Genomic DNA, 21,355 nt, shown 5'->3' with positions numbered 1-21,355 from the left:
GTGAGTGTGTGATGGTCAGGTCTGACGAACCGACGGATGGAGGTTTTAAATAAAGTGTCACACCATTTCAGAGCAAAATTAGAACTGATTTGTATACATTTGTGTAAGAAAACATACTTTATTCCAAATTTAAAACATAGGATTTCTAATACCTAATTGCTTTTCTTGCTTGAATTTTTTCAGTTTTGATTCTTAATATATTTACCAACCAGTTTTTCCAAACAAGTCTGTAATGATTTCGACAATCGCTTTCAATAATTTTACGAAAAGATTTATCTATTTGAGAAAAATTATCAAACTTGATGCAATTTTTATATAATCAAAAATGGGAATGGTATGGTTAATTGCAAAGAGCTGCTATAAGACAAAAACAAAATCTAAAATAGAATCAAGGAAAAAAGAATAACTTATAAACAAAGAAGTGCTCTCTAGCTTATACGAATCCAAAATTTTTGGATTTGATGGCCATCAGCATTTTAGTGCGTAAAATGGATTTGCTGGAGTACAAAGGGATATACAGTCGAGATATACAAGTATTTGCAGTGGGAAGATGAGAGTCATCCGCAGGTCTTATAGTAACAGAGGGCAAGGGTTGAAATCCCTCTTCCGAAGCAGGTAAGGCTGGCGAACCTGTCCAAAAATAAACCTAAAATATAAAAAAAAAAAATATAGTTAATATAAATATTTGAATTATGCAAGAACAGTTACCAAATCTTGACGTTCCAATATATTCATTTTTTCAACAATGCTCCAAAACCATCGTTTAAACTTTAGAAGTTTATCAGGACCTTCACTAGACTCGTCATTAAAGGTAGTGTATGAAATCAATGTTAATACGTTTATATCTCCGACGCCATTCAAGAGCAAACGTAAATCTTCTGCGGTTAAGCTGTTCATACTGTTTTCAGGCAGAACGTCAAAAACCCCGTCTTTTAATGCCTAAAAAAAAAATATTAAAAATGTTTTTCTAGTACCATTAACAGTTACCTACCTCAAGTGCCTTTTCCTGCGATTTAATCAGTCTGTATTCCGTATAACGTCTTATATAATCGAATATGTTGCTTGATGTTACCGGTACTTCACGACCTCCCGGAATTAACTCTGTGTTGCCACAACCTTCCTCTTTCATTAAATCAATTCTAAAAAAAAAATATTGTATAATATAAACTTGCATTGCGTGAAATACAATTTGTACATACACAAAACATAATTCCATTCGATTGATAGTTTCTTCACCATCTTTTGTTTGGGCATTTTGAATAATTTGCCTGAAAGATTCATATAATGCTGGATCGAAAAACGCCAAATCGTGGAACTTAATTTTACGTCCAAGTATGTACTTTAACACGTGCCTTTGTAGGAACAGTGGCAGCAATTCATTTTGCAACAGACAAAGTCCAATTAGTCTAAATATATACGAGGAAAAATTAATAAAGCTGTAAACGAAAATCTGATTAAATAGTTCGCAAAAGTCTTACCTTCCAATATTTCTAAATGCGTTAATGCGCTCAAAGGTCGCAAAGCCCTGGCGTGGTGTATAAAATCCCCGCTTACCCGGAGAGTAAAATAATGGTTCATTATCGTCATCTGCGGGTTCGACTAGCACTACTGATGCAGATTTTTTTTGTTGACTATTTTGAGAACATGATTCCGACTTTTGCTTAAAAGTTATAATTTCTATGGCTTCATTAACTTTTTGACGCAGTGTTTCATCTGAGGAAAGAACAGATAGAAGTTGGGGGGTTGGTATCTCCAAGAGCATTCCTGTTATCTTCGGTGCATGTGCTGAGTTTATCGAGTTGATCTGGTAAGTAAAACATTTGTAATTATTTCAATGGTTATATTAACTGAACATAGGCTACCTTAGGGTATAAACGTTCTCCAAGTTGTTGCAAATGAACAGATAAATGTTCGTTTGCGCTCTCCGCCATTGAATTATCTATGTAAGTAGTAAGCATAGCAAAAGTATTGTAAAATATTGAAAATTAAAAGAAAAAGATTATTTACAAATATATTCTTTACCTGTGCTGTTGGATGGGGTATACGGTCTGGCATCTACATTTAAAACCTTTCGGTCACGAGCTGTTCGCCATAGAATTTTGCTACTGGTGCCACGTCTTTGTAATGTGGGCTGGTCGCGACTAGATCCGGCGACGGTTCTGCTTCTCAGTATACTCGAAAACGGCACTCCATATTTGCTATGCGAGCTCCCCACTTGTATAGATTCAAGACTAGGCATTTTTGCGTTAGCCAGCAAAGCTTCTGCGATGGATGTATAAAAGCTGCGGGCTACACCAGATCCCTCACCGGGTTCATCTTTAAATGTTACTTTTACTCTGTTGAATGCAATAGGAGGCTGAGATCGCCTATTTTGATTGCCAAATTGGGTATTAAGCTCTTTAAAAGTTTGAACAATTAACGTTTCTCGGTTTCGTTCGAGTTTGCAGAACACTAAATCACGCTGTTGACCATTTCGCAGTTTTTCCATGTGTCGTCGAAAACGCATTTCCTTAACAGGAAAACCTCTCAGTTCTGGCAATACAGACCCATGTTCCATTCCAACATCATCCATGAATACACGTCCGAAGATATCAAGTGTTAGTTTCCAACGGCTTAACAAAAAGTTCCAAGACGGCAGTTCCGAAAAAGTATTTTTGTAAAACAAAGAACCTCGAATAGGAAACACCAACATCTGCGGTGGTGTCTTTGGTTGAAGTGTATCACATTTTGTTTTTTCCGAAGTTAATAAAATGGAATTGGAAGAAGAACTGTTGAGCTCCGAGTCAACCGTTTTTAAACAAGAACCTCCTGCCAGTACAATAACGCTGCAATGATCGGCTGTCGACGACGTTAATGATGCTTTGTTTGGCGCAATTATAACTTCTGGTCTTGTAGCCATTAACGCATCCGTCGTTTTTGATGTACTTGTACCACTGCCTAATTTTTCCAACTCATCTGTATCCATTGATACCACTCTATCGAATTGGCAGCTTTGACTTCCTACTAAGAGAAAAATATGGGTTTTTGGAGAGTTAGCAAGAAAGGATATTTAACGTACCATCAACGTCCTTACGGGATTTTAAATCTTCGAAACACTGTTTTTTCTTTAATTGCAGGTAAATATTGGTTTCTGCAGTCTCATCAGCCTCATATGCGATATTATCATCATCTAAGATGCTATTCACCGGATTTTGTATTACTTCCACAGGCTGTTGGGATGGGACAGTTTCAAAAACAGGCCCATCCGTTTTTAAGGAATTGGAAAATCCGAGCCTTGTAGGAGGGTCATCGATACTAGCATTAGCACTTGCAACTACAAGGAGTGGTAGATTGGCAAAAAGCTCCTGTCGTTTGGAATTAGGCTGCAGCAAATGAGGTTTATCGGCAAGGGGCATTGCCATATCAAGCGGTAATTCAAAGCCGTCCGGCGCCGAGCAGCCTAAGCTGAGGGTCGACTCAGATCTAGTGAAAAAGGCATGTCTGCGTGTGCCGAGATTGCTTGAAGACAGGGTACTTGTAGACGGCTGTACGTCACTAAACTCTTCTAAGTTCGTTGATTCATCGTCCGTATCATAATTTTCAGGCATTGGTGACACATTGTTTATACGTCCAGAGATATTTTCCTGCTTATCATAAAATCCTGTATCATTGCGCATATAGTAAATAAACGCGTCGAGCACGTATGCAATATGTCGAAGAGCAGTTATATCCAATACTGGAAGGGCATCTCTATGTTCAGAGGTGTGCGCACGCATCAGAGACAGGCAGTATGTAAAGAAGTCTCGACGTGAGTTAGATCCTTAGAAAATTACATTTTATAAAATTTTCAAGTAAATTACAATATACAAATTTGTCTTACCCAGCACATTAACACCAATGGATGTAGAAGTGGTAGGAGCAGGTGTTTGATTATTGGTCGATGGTCCGCTAAGGTTAAGGGGGTGCAGAGGATGATTGGGGTCAGTATAGTTGGTCAAATAGGCACCAAACTTTAGCTGTGCTTCCGTTCCGTCCATCACTGTAAACATCCAGTCCCATGTTGACTTTAATCGCTTTTCAACAAATGCCTTTAAAATCAAAAAGTTTTAATTCAGTTTAAAGTTAAATTACAGTTTTGTTTATATATATTATATAGCTTGCCTGGACAGCAACTGCTTCCTCTCCTTGAATTTTCAATGATGTATCTATATCATTTACTATATTGTAAGATAGAATACTTATAAGTTCAGAAATCTGTCTAATTGTAATTCCAAATGCCCGTGCTAAATTGCTAGCAGTTGTAGCCATTGTATGAGACTCTGCGGATGGCGTAGTAACCGCGGTAGTAGCTGGTACTGTGGAGCGTCTTAAAGCCATCGGGTCAATGAAAACTAAATTGGAACCCGTTGGCACGCGTAGCGATGACCGAGCAGTGTCACGGCTTCTGATTGCCCATTGCATTGTCTGGGGAGCTAGATCACTACGTGCATTTGAACTAGTGTTACGACGTTCAAGTTGTTGATCGTTAAAATTAAATTCATCGGAATGATCATCAGATTCACCATCTTCTGAACCATCTTCCTCTTGTGCTGATGAGTCTCCCGATTCGTCCTCCAAAAATAGAACACCAATATCTTTAAAGAAAGTAATAAAATATTAAAGATCTATATTTTACGTGCGTAAAACTGCTATAATAAATGTAGTGATGTCGATATTTCCGTGCGTGCCATTTGAGGCCGAGATCTCAATACAAAACTCCGAGGAAGTACATAGATATAGTTATAGAGACAACCTATTCTACTCCTGTCCAGCTTCTTAGGAGAAGAAGGTTACATTATTGACAAATCCGAAATTTCTGGAATATTTTATTTATTTATTATGCAAAGAGGAGGGCTTTATATTGAAATATTTTGGTTTAAATATTACACTTGATAGACGAAAAATCCAAAAGTAGGCAATTGAAGAGGAATCCATGTCTCTTTAAGAACATTGTCAAATTTACAAGACTATGCAGCAGACGAACAATGAAAAGCCAGAAGTTTTTAAGCGTGTAGGGGTTTGTCCGATAAAAAATATTTTTTATCGATGGACCAGGGGGTACTATTAAAACATTTTTCTACAAAAGCTTCATTACTGCAAGCACTCAAATATAAATGTAGCACAGTGGAGAATCAGACGAAAAGAGATGGCAAAATTCGAGAATTTTTTTAACGCTTTGGATACAATAAATACATGCATTTAATAGAGAATTTCCCAAAACTTTAAAAAATCAAATTTTCAAATAATTTGACTTTTAGTTTAGAAGATATGAGCACTCAAAATTGAAAATTGTTTCAGTGCGCTAAAAATGTTTTAACTTTTATTCAAATACTGCATCTTTCAGGTGGAAAAAAAGTAAACTATCAGCCATGCTCCGTTTTTCGCATTCACAAAGAAAAAAAATAGATGACTTATTGATGCATTAACATAAGCTTGACACCTATATTAGGGTAACTTAACTTTGCTTTCTTTATAAATAATAATAATTTTACTTTAGCCAAACCTCAAATTTGACTCGAAAAAAATTGGCCAGGGCAACAACAATTTTCGTTTTGGTGCAAACAGCAAAAATATGTGAAAACTGGAGAACCTCAAAACGAAAACGAAACATTTTGGCTGAAAACGTAATCCGCAAAAGTAAATGAAAAATGGAGCCTATCTGTATGTATCGTATGATTCTGTTTTTGGTATTTTTTATTAGTTAATTAATTAATTAATAAATTCTTAGGAAAACTTTTATCGGATCCGACCATAGTGTTGTTAACCCGTGCTCTCCCGCTACCTGAAGAAGCCTACCATCCTACTTTCGAAGTATCTATAGGACCAACTGTATTGGATCGGTCGAATAGGCTGACTGAACGTGTCCGCTGTTTTCGTAAGGCCTAGCTTGCGAAGCTTAATAACCCTATTAGGGATTTTGACTGGTCCGCCTTCTGCACTGATGTTATAAAAGGCACAACAATTTTTTACAATGCTCTTGGAACATTTTTCGATTCTTGTGTCCCGCTTTCTTGTCCGATTAGATCTGGAAAGCCGCCTTGGTTTACCGGAGAGTTATCCAGTCTAAAAAACTTAAAATCAAGACTTTATAAAAAATGATCAGGCAATCGCCGATCTTTTTGCTCAACTTTTCCAAACTACCTATTCTGAGGAAAGCTAATCCGGTCATCCATACCCATACGATTTCAATCCCTTCTTAAAGGAACGTTTGACTAGTTAAGCCGGTGTTTTCACCGGGTCAAGACGCGATTAAAGGCTGTGTTCTCACGTACTGCGCCGAGAGTCTGTGTGGACCATTGCATAAACTATTCACCCTGTCTATTGATTCTTCTTGCTTCCCCCCGATCTGGAAGGAATCGTTTATAATTCCTGTCCATAAAAAAGGTAGCAAGTGTGACTCAAAAAATTATAGAAGTATAGCAAAAAAATTCCGCTATTCCTAAAATGTTCTCTGCAAGTCACTTATATCTCCAAATCTGCAAGGGCTTATTAGGCGGCGATCAAACACCACGAACTTGTTAGAGTTTACCTCTTTCACTATATGACTGCAACAACCTTGTTACACCTTGATGCCTCGAAATGCAAATTAATGGCATTGAGAGAATAACCCTGGTGGATGATGTTGGTGGAATATTAGACGTCAAGCTAAAGTTTTCTGAACAAATTTCGACCATGGTAAAGAAGGCCATGGGGGTTTATAACGAGGAAAAAGGAATTTGACGACCCCTACATAACAAAGACTTTCTATACTTTGCTAGTTGGTACGATTTTAGAATTGAATTGCATCGCCTCTTGTAAGATGCAGTCATTGCATGTCAACGTCCACGTATTAGCAAGCTGAAACCTCGGAATATCCCACTGTGCGTCGAAACGATAGCCTGAACTGGAATTGCAGCAACACTGCTTCCGTATAGTCCCAAAGTTCGCGAAAGTTTTAATTTGCCAATTTGCCGTTTTTAATAACTGTTGCGAGTTTTAAATTTAATGAAAGTCGAGAGTTGAAATAATATTTACATGTACATTTAACATCATATGTTAATCTAATTGGTGCGAGCTAATGCTCGAGACTGAAAATGCAAGGGCCAAATTACCGTCCTGATCGGCGCTGATGCTAAGCCGAGTGAAAGATCGAGTCTTTTCTGAGAAGCTTCCAAAAGCTGGACAAATCGAATCGGATGCCAAACATACCATGCTTTTTACTGATACATTAAATAATTATAATCGTATGCGTAAGTCAAACATTTGGAATTGCTGATATTGGATATTGTTTTAGAAAGGGCAAAAAATATCTCTTTTTCTCCATATTATTGGATAATTTCCAGAACGAGTAAATGTGTATGTTTATATCAAATGTTACTTTTAAAAAACTTTTAGAGTAAAGCCAATCACCTGTTTCGGATCCAGCGGTTGCACCGGTTGGAACGTTTCTCTGCACCTCCTGGTTACTCTGGTTGTCATCAGAGTCTGATTCGGTCTCAGCATCATTAAAAGTAAAATCATTATCACTTTCATCATCCTGGAGACCATCCTCATTTCGTTGATTTTCTATCAAATCATCGTCCTGAGTATGAGAATTTGCTTCTCGATTAATAGCTTCTTCCGATTCTGAAGCATCGCGAATCGCTAATAATATTATTGTTGTAGATTCATTTTAAATAAGAATGAGTAATCAAAGAAGTTACTTACTTTCCATTGCGACAACGTCGTAGTTTTGCTGGATATTAAAGCTAGTACTTTGATCGTTTGCAGCATCGTGTCCCAATACGTTCTCGGAAAGTGGCTCTACATTCGAGGGTGCTAACGGGTCTACACTAAATAGATCATCCGAGTTCTATAAAATTGTTTCATTAGTGATACGCATCATCAAGGAAAATATGCGATATACGTACATCTAGGTTTGATGATGACATTGTAAAAGGAGCGGTAGGCCTCACAACACCAAGTCGTACTGGAGCAATTAGTGCTTCAGAAACCTCACATAGTTCTTCAATAGATATTCTGTGTAACGTCTGAAAAACTTTCACACAGCTTTGAACATATTTATTGCATGCAGTGTGTAGTTTTCTTTTTTCTGGATTTGGTTGTTTTTCTAAATTAAAAATAACGAAAACACGAGCAACGGAGCGAACGAAGCGCCTTGCAACTTCCTCAGCCTCCTTACATCTATTAGTAATACCAACGTTTTGTAGCTCGCGTACTAATGTAAGCAGCAAAGTGTCAAGATGGTCGCCTGTGCATTTTACAATTAAACTGTGAGTAAACTTGTCCAGAAGTGTAGAACCTTGCTGGGTCTGTATAAACGTGTTGAAACTATCCGGACTAGGGCTTTCTGCAATGTTGCTCGGAGAAATATGATAATTTATATCGTTTTTTTCAGCTCCACTCATTATCATGCAGCGTACTGCATTCCAATCAATTAGGAGTCGTTCAAGTGCTTTTCTGGCGAATTTCGGTGGTTCGAGATCATGGTCTGGCATTTCACTTTCTACGTCCAGCGAGGAAGACTTTCGATTCGATATAGCTGTGTTGTTCCCATTCGTGCTCCCCGTAGTATTTCCGACATTACGAACCCTAACATTGAAACGGTATTGTCTTTGCTCCACTATTTGTCTACCCACAGTCTGTATCAGAAATAGTAGTATAGATTCCCCTTTAGAGTTGAATTTCGTGACCAAATCGGTACAAGAAACTAGTTTGCAGAGCAAAGCAAATCTCTTTGTGAGATTGCCAGCGATAAGTGCTTTGCACTTGCATTTTTCCCAGCAATCACAATAGGCTGTCGGTGCTGTGCGCTTTAATTTACAATCATGTCCTTTGTGGCATACTCGAGCGCACTCTGTGCAGCAGCATAATGATCCAGTCAGACCACATGTTTTACATTCAAAAATGTTTTGGTTTATATGATCAGCCCCTGTCCAAGTAAATGAGCACGTATCATTGTAACATATCACATGTAATGGTGATTGATCCGCTGGAGAACCATTGGGAAATATCATAGATTCCTTAAACTGAGAATCTTGATCAGCAAGCATTAGTATAGTGTTCAAAATTATAATCCCTGCTTCATAGGCACGACATGTAACGGATAGCATAAAAGCAGTTTGACCCTGCGCATCTTTGGTACTTAGCATCTGGTAGAGGTAAGGCCGTAGTGCAGGACTGGCGCACATTTGTTGCAGAATCAAGAGTGCATGCTCACGGCGTTGTGATAGATCGAATGTGTAGTTTGGAGAACCTAATTTAATGCTTGATAAAATGGAACTCTGGGTAGAGGACGGAATTGCTTTGGAAATATCTTCAATACCATCTGCGATGTTTTGCGATGAGACCCCGCTTAGATTGTTAGCCGAAGACGCCTCTGCTGGCCATGGAATATAAGCATGGTCTTCGTTTCCGCTCGTCGTTGGATGACCGGATTGCTCAGGTTGATCAGTATTAATAAGGCGTTGCATCATATCACGCAAATTAATGCGATTGTCTCTTACACCAGACGCGCTTATTCCAGCCGTCATTGTGGCGAAACTAGCGCTGTCACTGGTAGTGGACGCATTCGCTCCAAAAGAGTTACCGCTAACATATGCTGGTGCGTTTGGAATAGAACGTGTGATCGAAAGCCCAGCCGATAGTGTCTTTTTATCAGAGCTACTACTAGGAGAATCTGCATGCGAATCCTTGTTAGAGGTTGGGGCACACATAATAACACATGCATGGAATATGTTACGAGCCCCATCGCAGCGCTCTTCGACAACTGAAGCAGTATCAGTGTGATCTTCTTTTTCAAGCCGGGCTATAGCAGCGAAGCTATTCTTTATATCACAACGTAGTATATGCGGCATGAGTTTTTGTGTGTCAAAAAGCAAAGCCGTCATGCACACCTTTGATTTGAGGTTTAATCCAGAAACCATTGCCGGTAGCGGTATCGTTGCCATGGTAATTGATTTTACTGGGGGTAAATCAAACCACTGGGGATCCTTTATTGAGCCAAGACAATCCTTCGCTAATGGGTACAGGGCACCATTGCCATCTCTGAGCACAATAGTACTGTTATTTCCACTACAATCATTATTGCAAGCCATTAATATATTTGTAGGAGAAACGCCAATAAATGAAGCGCAGTCTGTAGGAAATTGGCAGTTTTGCTCCTGCTTACTGTTGTACAAGTTGTACAAGCTGTAATGTATTTTACCGAGTACCTTTTTGATTACGTGAATACCTCGCATATCAACAGCTATTGTGAGCAACTGAACGCCAGCTGTATCAGCACCGACATTAACTTTTTTTGGCTGCTTTTGCAACCAATCTGGACCACGCGTTGACATTACAGTCCGAAAAACTTGTACATCTTCGCGCCGAAGCAGACGGCATTGTTGCCAGTCGTCTTCTTTACATTCGTCTTTGGATGTTGAAGCTGCATTAGAGGCGTTGTTCAATGCTGGAAACCGAACGGCTACAAAGTCACCATCGACTTTAAGCACTTTTCCAATCGGGCCGACCTTATCTTCAACAAAAACAACGTCTTTTAACTGCCATAGCTCTTCGTCCTTTCTGCTCTCTTGATTGGTGTGGGAGTCCTCTTTTGCAGTCATTCTCTTAGTGCGTTTGTGTGATGTAACACTACCAGTATCACTGCAGGTGCTAGAAGCCGGAGATGGTGGTGGAGGCATGTCGATCCTATCGGTTGATTCCTTGCTCGATGAACTCATTTGTCCATTTTTACTATTGCTTGTGCTTTGCATGACTGTTGCCTTCAAAAGGTCCTTATCTGTAGATGCTCCTTGGATATTTTGGTTTACCCCAGTTGCTGGACATTTATCTGGGCCCAAATGTGTGCTAATATTTATAATTTTCATACGACACACATCAGTGAAATTCCAAACCGAGTTTAAGAGTTGCCCAACTTTGGGTACACCGTTGGAACATGTAAAACCAATTGATCCAGATTGATATATAGGACATTTTTTCATTATGACCTGCGCCCCTACATTAATATCCGTTGCAATAACCTTAAACGGTTTCTTTGTTTTTGTTCGAAATTTGTCCCACAGATATCGGCGCTGATCAAATGGAAGAACGCCCCACCAATAAATGTTGTTGCTGTCCGTTCTAACCACTGTATACAATGAACAAACATAAATGTTTGTTATTGGATCTGAAATAAATTCATTGAAAGTACAACAAGTATGGTCCAGCTTGGCTCCAAGATATCCCAGTTGTTCGTCCATCCAGGTGGCAACTCGATTTGACTCAGTCACCACGGAACACCGTATAAAATTAGCTGAAATATGCACGACCCTTTCGTTAATGTTGAGTGCCAAGGTTTTTGGATGATACATATTGTCCACCTGAAAGCAAAAAAGGCAGTTTCTTATTATGGTATCAAACAGAATGAGGACACATAATATTTTGAACGGTGAGTAAAGGGTAGAAATTAGCGGTTTACCTTATTTTCGGGTAGGCAAAAAATATGATTATGTCAATATAGTATAGCTTGCAAACGACGGTCAACACTTTTTCCCTTTGCTGTCTCGTCACTGACAAAACCGAAAAAGACCACGAAGACACGGTCTCTCACTGAGCAGAACACTTTTTGTCTCTTCGCTTGTGTTATGCGTTTCGGGCAGCAAAAGTGTCTTTAGATGAGCAGAACCAAAAAAGTGTCTGAGTAAAGTGTTTTTAGTTTTTTTCGTGTATATGTTTATTTATTCATGTTTTCCTCATCTTTTGGGCTATTGTATTGTAATATGTATATTTATTTGCAAAATTGCCAAAAGAACATTTTCGTTTTGCTTTTCACGATTCATTTTAAGCTCCAATAGTCAAACCGTATAGAATTCACAAAAATTGTTCGTTGCCATAAGCATCACACGCTAGTACGCTAGTACGCATACATACGCAAAAGACACTTTGTTCGTTAACTCGCGACAAGATGCTCAGTGAAGAACAGGAACAAAAGAGAAGTGAAAAAATCGGTCTTTGCTTGAGCGAAGAGCGAGTTGGGCAAAAACAGATTTGATCGGGTCTTTATAGTCCATTTTCTCAATGTGTCCGTCAATGAGAGGTTTTTATCAGACACGCAGAAAGTGTTATTTGCGAGCTATGCAATATAGAAACAAAAGCCAGAAACAAACAAAAAATTAGCAATGCACAAATGAATATTTGTTTTACAACTACCGTTCAAATTCGTCAATAATTATAAACGAGCCTTTTTGTTTTTATATCATAAGAGAAAACGAACAACATATGGAAAATTACTTGATTAATTTTAAAAATGTTTATGAATTTTCAGAGCACTTTTCGCCAAGACAGATGACCTATAAATTCGATGATTTTTGTTCTCAACAAATCTGGTGTGCGATGTGCTCGGGTTATAGTAGTAGAGTATTTGGAGGGCAAACTCCAAGCTGAATGGAGCTGAATGGGGCTTTAAAAAGTAGTAAGATCAGCTCTTAGCCAGGGAGACTCAACTCAGCGTCTTAATTCAGCCATACAGCCAGAAACGTCTATAGTGTCAGGCCTATGGTGCCAAAGCGGCATGTCACATCTAATGATGTATGTAAATGCTTTTATACAAAGTAAAATAAAAGCCGTTGGAAACAAGTTGGAGAAGTTCAGTTTCTCTTATGCCAGGGAGAGAGCGTCCTTTAAGATAAGCCTAACCCTGAAACCATATCCTCGCAACGTACTGATCAGTCACACCAAACATAAACTTGATTTGTTCAATAGTCTTCCAGGAATCTTTGAATCTGGCAAAGAGTGCAACGTTTGTACCTGATGTAGTTTCGGAACATGACTCAAATGCTGCCCGCAAATGTATTTCACTGGTGTGATGTCCGCATGGGTGGTATAAGTGTCTTTTGTCTAGTTGTTTAGTTGTCTAGAATTGGAGACAGTTGTATCAAAACAAGCTTTTTTAATTTTAACAACTACTCCCAATTTCATTCCCATTCACACATGCATTTTGGGTAGACGAGGGTGACAATCCGATATTTTAATACTCTGCACGTGTAATTGCACATTAGTCTGAAAAGATTAATGTTAACTATTTATTGTTTATTTATTGTTGAGCTGGCAAAAACCCTCTAGATGAACCCTCCACGAGGGTGCCGGCTGGGCAATGGACACTGTCGCTTGATCTGTCCGGGGTAATGCAGTGTCTAGCTAAGGCAATGGTCCAGCGTTTTCCCGATCTAAATTCGGGGAAACTGAACCAGTGCCATGGCTAGAGGTGCCTGGCGGCATAAAACGCTAGGGGGTGGTCCCCCCGAAAAATATTAGCCAGTATGGATCTTCGGGCCAAACATGGAGGTTGGAGAGGAGCAAACACGGGTTGGGATGGCAACCCAAACGTCGGTGGAAAGAGTGACTGCCCACCGGCGGGCTCGGGGAGGAGAAATCCTCTCTGCATGTCGTCAGCGGTCACACCTCGGGCACGGTGGGAGCAGGCCATGTTAATTGTAATATTACTGCCACAAAAACGACGCGTTGCTGTGTAAGCCGCGTGGCTGCCGCTGTTGACACAGACTCGGACCCGGAGAGCGTGCTATCCATTAGCAAGATCGAAGAGGAAATCCTTTTCCGCTCGCCAGAACCAGGTACCAGCTCCCTGCGTAGGGAAGGGCCGAAGCGTTCCAGGGACAGAGGGCCGTCAAGAAGCCTTAAAATCACTAAAGTGGGCTCCCTGGATGCACGGCTGGTCACTGATGCCAAATATCATCAGGACATGGCAACCTAGAAGCGAATAACATACACCCAGCAATCAACCTTTGGATCAAGAACCTCCTAAGTTATAAAGTTATAAAGGGGGCACTCAGAGGCATACCTCAGGGTGGAGTCTTGTCGCCACTACTGTGGAATCTGGTGGTCGACGACCTCATCAAGAGACTTAAAAGGAAGGCCCCAAAGATAACAGCTTATGCAGATGACATAGGCATACTTATTACGGGTGTATGTCCATCGACCCTCACCTCCTTAATGGAAGTACACTCAGGGAGATACGTGAGTGGGTGGAAGAGGCAAGACTCAGTATCAACGAGGACTAGACGGATCTCATGCTCTTTACCCCAAAAGCACAGGTGAAATACCTAGGCACAGTACTGGACAGCAGGCTGGCATGAACACCCAATGTAGTGGAAAGGGTGAAGAAGGCCACCATTGCGCTTTATGCGTCCAAGATGCTCAGCAGCACATGGGTCCTGGCACCTGCTACAATGGACTGGATCTACATCTCGGTGGTGCGACCAACTTTGCTGTATGAAGCCACACTAAGGTGGCAAGCTACTGAAAAGAATACATACCATAAGCTTATGGAAAAGACTCTGCTCTGTATTACAGGGGCGCTGAGGTCAACCCCAACAAAAGCACTCGAAACTGTACTCGGAATCGACCCCCTTCACACGCTCGCCTGATTGCGGGAAAGGCAGCACAGCGCCTAATCGCATCAGGAAATATGTCGCCACAAGGATACGGGCACAGTTCAATTGGCAGGGACATGACCAGATCCACTGATTACATGATTCCCCAAACTTGCTTTGACATCAAAACTATCTCATCTTTGGGACCCGAAGGCTGGAAAAAGGGAAGGAACCAAGTTAAACACCTCAACATATATACGGACGGTTCCAAGATGGACGGAGGAGTAGGAGCACAGACCCTGAGATAAGGCTATCGTATAGGCTACCGGACCGATGTAGCATATTTCAGGCGTCAGTTTTCGCCATCAGGAAAGCAGCAGAGGTGGCTTAACTTATAGAGCGAGCACACGATGCGGTCGACAGCCAAGCGGCAATTAGATCCATGCAGGCGTCCGCGGTCAGTTCCAGAAGTGTCTTGGCGAGTAGGGAGGCACTAGACACCCTAAGCACGACAAAGTCAGTGCGGATCTCTTGGGTTCCCAGCCACCAAGGCATCGAAGGAAACGAGGCGGCGGACGTACTAGCTAAGAACAACATCATAGCAGTTCATTTGATTGTTCTTCCGCTTTCACCAACAGTAGAACTTTTAGCTATTGCAATTCAGGAGACCATGTCGTGTCAAATTGCCCTCCATTTTCGCGTCTCTCGGTGATGCAAAGGTTTAAGTTTGCCAAGTCGGCATCCTTATGCATTAATTGTCTGCGAAAAGGCCACGCTGTTGTAAAATGCAAAGCCAATAAACGTCGAGTGTGCAACCGCTCACATCATACATTATTGCATGTGGGAATAAGTACGGCAAGATGGCCATCAACACTTGCTTCCCAGTTAAGGCCACGCAGAGAAAAAAGATCATGGTTTAATTTGGTGACCTCAGTTCACCATACACAAGAGCCGTATTCTAAAATCGGACGAACTACCGAGATATAGAGATTCTTCGTTATATACAATTCCTTTAACCACCTCTTTATTAATTTACCATAGTAGAAATGTTTTCAGAAAACTTTAGGGTAAAACCAGGGTAATTTAAACTACATTTAATTACATTAAATTTCGAGGGATTAAGGTGTACACACGATTACTGAAAGTTTTTGAGATCGGATCGCAGACTCTGAAAACAGAGCTTAACATCATCCGAATGCATAAGCGATTTGCAAAGATGTTTCAGGTACAGAGTTACAATTTTCTCAGCCATTTTATGAATAAAGGATTAGTGGATATACATATATAGTTCTTTGCGTCAGACTTTGCGAGTGTAACGCCCAGAAGCATGCTTTTCTAGCCCCATATATATTTTTGATCAGCATCAATAGCCGAGTCTATAGTCTTTCCGTTCGTCTGCCTTGTTTGACGCCAAGTTTTCAGAGACTATATGAGAGAGAGCAACAACATTTTGTATCCAAGTGTATTTCCAAATTTCGCCCCTCCGCCTTCCGCCCCCGCACAGGAGGAAAATCTTTGGCATTCACAAATCGAACAGAATATTAGAGCTAGAGCAACCAAATTTTGTATCCATACTCCTGTGAGATCTCACTATTACAAGTGTATTACAAAATTTCGTCAACACCACCAGATCGGGTACACTCAAAGGACATCAACAGAGTTGGATGGTAAGGATCATCAGGGAATGATATTGGACTTTCCCTGGATACCGTTGCTAGAGATGGATCGTTAACAACCATGAGTTCAAGAAGTCTGTTCCTAATTTTTTAAACAGCATTAATTGGGACAAGGGAAATATCCGTTAGCCCATTGATGAAATCTTTGTGGCAATTGGAAATCAGTTCTGACAGCAATCAGAACGGGCTTGGAATAATTAGCGGGGAAAGAAGACCCTTTTGAGCTTGACGCCCAGTGATGGGCACATTTATGTGGGCAAAATTTTCGCACAGCCAGCAGCTAAGGAAAGAATCTCCAATAATGATTCCACCGAATTCCCATTTCTTTGCACTGCACACAATGGCCATTTTTGACAGCACTTGAATCACTGTGTACGAATAATCCAAATGCGAGCAGCAGGCAAAGCAGACTGGGTAAAAGCAATAACAAAAATATACCTTAAAAAATTATCAAAATTGAATTTGAAAGCTTAATATTGTCCAAACGGTAAGGTTAAGATACAAAGCGGTGGGATTAATAGCAGAATTTGTATACCCGATACTCAAAATGAGTATAGGGTTATATTAGATTTGTGGTGAAAATGGATGTGTGTAACGTCCAGAAGGAATCGTTAACCCCATGTCACTGTTACAAGTATATTTCAAAAATTCGCCCCCCACAAAGGGCGAAAATCTGTGGCATTCACAAAACAAAAATGCAGAATCGCAGAGGATGACTATATCTTTTAGAGTGCAATATATAATTATTATAGCCAGAATAAAGAAAATAATTTCATTCTAGCTCGCTCTGTCTCTCTAATACACAGGTTTCATGGTCGGCTTTGCCAATTGCAAAATGTGAGTTCAAGGATCTCAGAACCTATAAAAGCCAGAGCAACCAAATTTGGTATCCAAACTCCTGTGATATCGGACCTTGACCGTTCGGTTTCGCCACACCCCCTTCCGCCCCCGCAAAGGACGAAAATCTGGGGCATGCACATTAAGGTTAAGTTTTTATAAAATAACTGTAAATTATGTCTTTGTGTTCTTTTTTGATTGGTTTTATTCTTAAAAAAAATAAAAATCATTTACTGTCCGTGCAAAAAAATTTGCTTTCTCAAGTTCCCCAAAACATGACCTTTTCACGGCTCTGTAATTTCTTCAGAATCAAAAGGACCAGCAGAATCGTTTATGTTTCTTCACTTACAAATGTGAAATGGAAATACATATAAAAAAGTCGGGTATAACTTTTTGTACGTTTGCCATTTTTTAATTGATATCTTTTTGTATATTTTGTCTAAAGACCCTTAGTTTTTATCTGAATACAATAACCTATAAAATCGCTGTTCATTAAAATAGTTTTTTTTTTTAAGAATATCAAAATAAACAACGGGACTTAAACTTAAAGCGTTTTTAGATGCTCTAAATGTTTCTTGAGGTTAAATATTTAATTTTTAATGCATTTTGTTTTTATTATGGTCTTGCAGCGGTCTGGCATGGGTCAATAGGGTCCTGATTCGTTTCAATAAGATTTGAGCCAATTTTTAAACCACTTGCTAAAACTTACTTCTGGTTGACAAATTTTCAGTTGCTACAATAGCTTTGACTTTTCTCCACAAGATTTCGATGAGATTAAAATCTAGTGACTGAGCAAAACATGGCAAAATGTCGATATTTTCGAATGGAACCCAGTTCCTAGCGAAATTTCGCGAGTTTTTTGGCTCATTAGCATGTTGAAACATCCTTTTGAGAACCCTTTGACCTCACTATATCCCTACCTTACTATCTGACTATACAGTAACAGTTTAGTCTTATCAACTTTCACTAGATCAACTCATAGTTTTTTCAGTGTGACCCAGTCCAGTCAGTTATGCGGTTTTGCGAACATAAATCGTGCACCCATGTACGTACTCTCTGACCCAAATGAGTAGCTTTCTAGGACTTCTTGCATTAAAATAACGTGAGAACAGTCGTATTTCTCGCATCTTTAAAATTGTGAATGTTGAAAGTCAGAATATTTAAAATAGATATTTAGATATATTTCGGTCGGTCAACAAGTTTTGCACAGCTCGGCACGTCGAAGTTGGCACTTTTTTCTAATTATTTTTGATTTTGATCGATTTTAGTAATTTTTAGCCGGTGTTTTGCTATTCATGCAAACCTCTAGTAGCTACCAATATCAGTAAAAATAATAATATCTAATTTGCATTCACTTACATCTGACTTATAAGGCTCTGAGTCGGACCAACGCCATTGGTATAAGTCTCCATTATCAGACAGTGCAATGAATTCAGAAAATAAAGCTCCGATTGTCTTAAACCGGACCGAAGTTTTATCAGGCCATGGTTGCAGTTCCTCCGATATCCATATTGGAGACAACATTGATGAAGGTTCTTTTTTTTTCGAATCTAATATAAAATGGTTTGGAGAAGTTATGAAGTACGAAATATATCTTTTCAAAATTACCTGCATCCTTCTCCCATGTATAATCGTCTTTATTTATCCAGCGGCGCGGCCCGTAGTACTGACGATCCCGCCAACGACTGAACGCTTCGCGATCAGCATTAACAGATATTTGAGCTGAGAGTCCACTGTTTCCAGATATAGAACCACCTGATGTCGTTGAACGGTTTGATTGATTACTTTCTGCTGCGTTTGTGTTGGAATTACTGCGCTCACTACGTATACGGTCGAACAGTAAACTAAAAATAATATAAATGTTGTATAATGCCATATTATCGTTTTCATATAGCTGCCCGAGACTTGTTAAGCGACCATTTTAACGACCATTAGCGACCATGCGTTGGAACCGTCTCGATCGGACCACAAAAACGAAGTTTTTTTTAAACTTACTTTCGAATGCTTGAATAGTTACTGAATATTTCTTCTGAAAATAGTCCATCTGAAGGATCGATGATAACGCTGTTATTATCTGCACTAAACCCATTGTCCAACAGTGATATAAGGTCTTCAGGCACATAATTGTCTGCACCTTCCTCCGTATCTTCAGCTTCTTCATCATCGCGCGAAAGCAAATTGTTTACAGCTAAATTTACATCTAAATTGGTGCGCTTTTAAAATAATTTATTATAATTTCTGAATTAGTTTGTAGAAATTAAACGCTTACCTGCAATTCTCTTATTATGAGATTTCTGCTCTTGCCCTGTAGAACTACTTCTGCTTGTGAAATAAGTTCCTCTGGGACATACGTAGCTGGTACAGTTACCAAAGGACGATTAGATGTGCTGCCTCCTATAATTACACCGGTACTTCGTGATCCGGATCCTTGACCACTTGAGCTTGACCGGCCTGTTGCACGCAAAAGACGTGCCCTAGAACGGGCCATGGGACGCGATGATGAAGGAGCCTTTGAAGCATTGGTTGTTCCACCGGCACCAGTTGTGGAACTTATAAAAAAAAGCCATGTAAACATAAAATCGTACAAAAATACATAACTTCTTAACATACCATTTAGTATCAGATTTAGTCAAATCAAGCTTTTCAGAGTTGATAGAAAATGATACTCGAAATGCTTTACCATCCTCAAGAAGTACACCAATATGGGTAGGCCCAATAACGACTTCTCTTACTGGAATTTTCAATTGCTCAAATATACGATGAGTGCCATACCCAAATCGATTCACTTTTTCCGAAACTTCCCGTACTCTACAATAAAAATTTTGAAGGTTAATAAATAAACAAATACGTTACTTTAAAACAGTGTAACACCATTCGAGAATTTGTGTCGGGATCTAAGAATATAGGGCAGGGCGTAACATAAACAATAATTGAAAATCGAATTGTTGATCGTTTGTTCTGAAGACTTCAGCTTGGGTCCAGCTAAATCAAAGATCGCTGCCCTTTCACAGCAAAGTTATACCAGTGCGGAGCCATTAACTTAGCGTCAGTCTAGAACAGTTGTGCCCAATTAACGGAAATAGACGCACCGGCGTGGTCAATGCAGTCTGCCAATCGCGGCTCCAGTGCCATCTACTACTGGGAATCACTTCAGAACCGGGAAATAGTCTTAGACCGGTAAGAATATGGTGGATTGAGATACACACACTGCAATACTTTAACAAAAGCCGTTTGTTTTTATGTAAACTAGTCTCTTAGTTTTAAAGTTATTTCAATATAATAGTCTTCCCTAAGAAATAGACAGATGATACGTTGGAATCGACCATATAGGACCACTATAGTACATTGCTCGCATAGGAACGATCGGTCAAACAACAAGTTGTGCGCAGCTCGCCACGTGGAAATTGAAACTTTTAATTTTTAATTTTAACTATTTCATATTTATACTTTAAAAATAACATTTCTTTAACCTAATTCATGTATTTTTATTAAGTTCTGTAATTAGTTTTAAAGCCTCGACAGGTCTTTGCCATGTCAGCGTTTTGTTGAAATATACTAACGATTATCTCTTTGAACGATTATTTCTGGAGCATGGATATCATTGGAGCAATGTTAACGATTGCATGGAGAATATCCCAATATTTTTTAGCTGAACAATTTAGACTTTTTTTTTTTTGCGTAGTCTTTTACAGCGTAAGTAACAATAATTTGTTAGAAGTGGCCGTCTATAAAAAATAAATAAAATTTGATTGGCTTGCAACTAATACATATGCGACCCAACGTACATATATGTATTTACATTAAACAAAGCTGCACACAAATATTCGGAGCATTTTGTATTAAGCTTGATAATTCACAACATAGTTTGCCGAAAGTGTTATATACTTAAAAATATATGTGCGCTTAAACATGTGTATGCATGTAGATATGTATTCAGGATCGCAAGATTACTTATGTAGTAATTTACATAGAATAACTAAACGAATATATAATAGAATAACTTAAAATTATTAAATTATATCATTTCGAAAAACAGCATAGGAACAGATTTGAACTATTATATCCATACTTTTCGGTGCACATTCTGGAAAATATATATATGTATATACATACACCTACATGAAGTACATACATATCTATAGCCATACTGCCCGAGATATACATATGTATCCTCCTTATCTAAGGATATATGCAAATTGTGTATATATTTATGGTTCTTGTTAAAAGAAACAACATGCAGCTAACATATGTGTGTGTATTAGTATGTATATATTTTCACAAATAATTTTATATTCCCATGTGCGTAGGAGCGCAGCTCCACTATTATATTTACCTTTCAATAAATTGATCATCATTGCCTGGAAGAGGTTGCAACACAAATTGCATAGAAACCATTTTAGTTTTTTTATAAATAAGAAGAATTTATATTCTTAATTTTCATTTCACACAAAAGTCACAGTTCTTCCCAAATGA

At 39.2% G+C, this 21,355-nt stretch overlaps 1 protein-coding gene across 2 annotated transcripts; it reads right to left on the bottom strand.

The window, feature by feature from the left end:
* Positions 1-255: 255 nt before the first annotated feature.
* On the bottom strand, positions 256-21,277 carry LOC6591516 (E3 ubiquitin-protein ligase hyd). Of its 2 annotated transcripts, none has more exons than XM_026995349.1 (19): positions 21,216-21,277; positions 19,493-19,690; positions 19,152-19,431; positions 18,878-19,095; positions 18,491-18,726; positions 18,242-18,432; positions 7,908-11,360; positions 7,705-7,849; positions 7,408-7,641; positions 4,141-4,613; positions 3,860-4,067; positions 3,059-3,799; positions 2,023-3,003; positions 1,863-1,939; positions 1,479-1,804; positions 1,200-1,406; positions 992-1,139; positions 709-939; positions 256-646 (listed from the first exon to the last, which is right to left on the bottom strand). In XM_026995349.1, the coding sequence occupies exons 1-19, from the start codon at positions 21,275-21,277 to the stop codon at positions 434-436; spliced, it is 8,622 nt and encodes a 2,873-aa protein (XP_026851150.1). In that variant the 3' UTR covers positions 256-433. The 2 variants fall into 2 exon arrangements, with proteins under 2 accessions (XP_026851150.1, XP_002016781.2); XM_002016745.2 differs by having other exon boundaries at positions 2,023-3,000.
* Between the last annotated feature and the right edge of the window lie 78 nt (positions 21,278-21,355).

Source organism: Drosophila persimilis, unplaced genomic scaffold (genome assembly GCF_003286085.1).
Source record: "Drosophila persimilis strain 14011-0111.01,24,50 unplaced genomic scaffold, DperRS2 tig00000000-arrow-pilon, whole genome shotgun sequence".
NCBI classification, from domain to species: domain Eukaryota; kingdom Metazoa; phylum Arthropoda; class Insecta; order Diptera; family Drosophilidae; genus Drosophila; species Drosophila persimilis.
The sequence above is the reverse complement of the archived record's forward strand: the minus strand, read 5'-3'. Positions and strand labels throughout refer to the sequence as shown.

Excerpts from the sequence above, each read along its gene's own strand:
- LOC6591516 (XM_026995349.1), bottom strand. The coding sequence starts at position 21,277 with ATGGTTTCTATGCAATTTGTGTTGCAACCTCTTCCAGGCAATGATGAT. Across the intron at positions 4,614-7,407 it reads AACCGCTGGATCCGAAACAG|ATATTGGTGTTCTATTTTTG; the intron begins GTGATTGGCTTT and ends CTTTCTTTAAAG. Across the intron at positions 1,805-1,862 it reads GAGAACGTTTATACCCTAAG|ATCAACTCGATAAACTCAGC; the intron begins GTAGCCTATGTT and ends TTTACTTACCAG.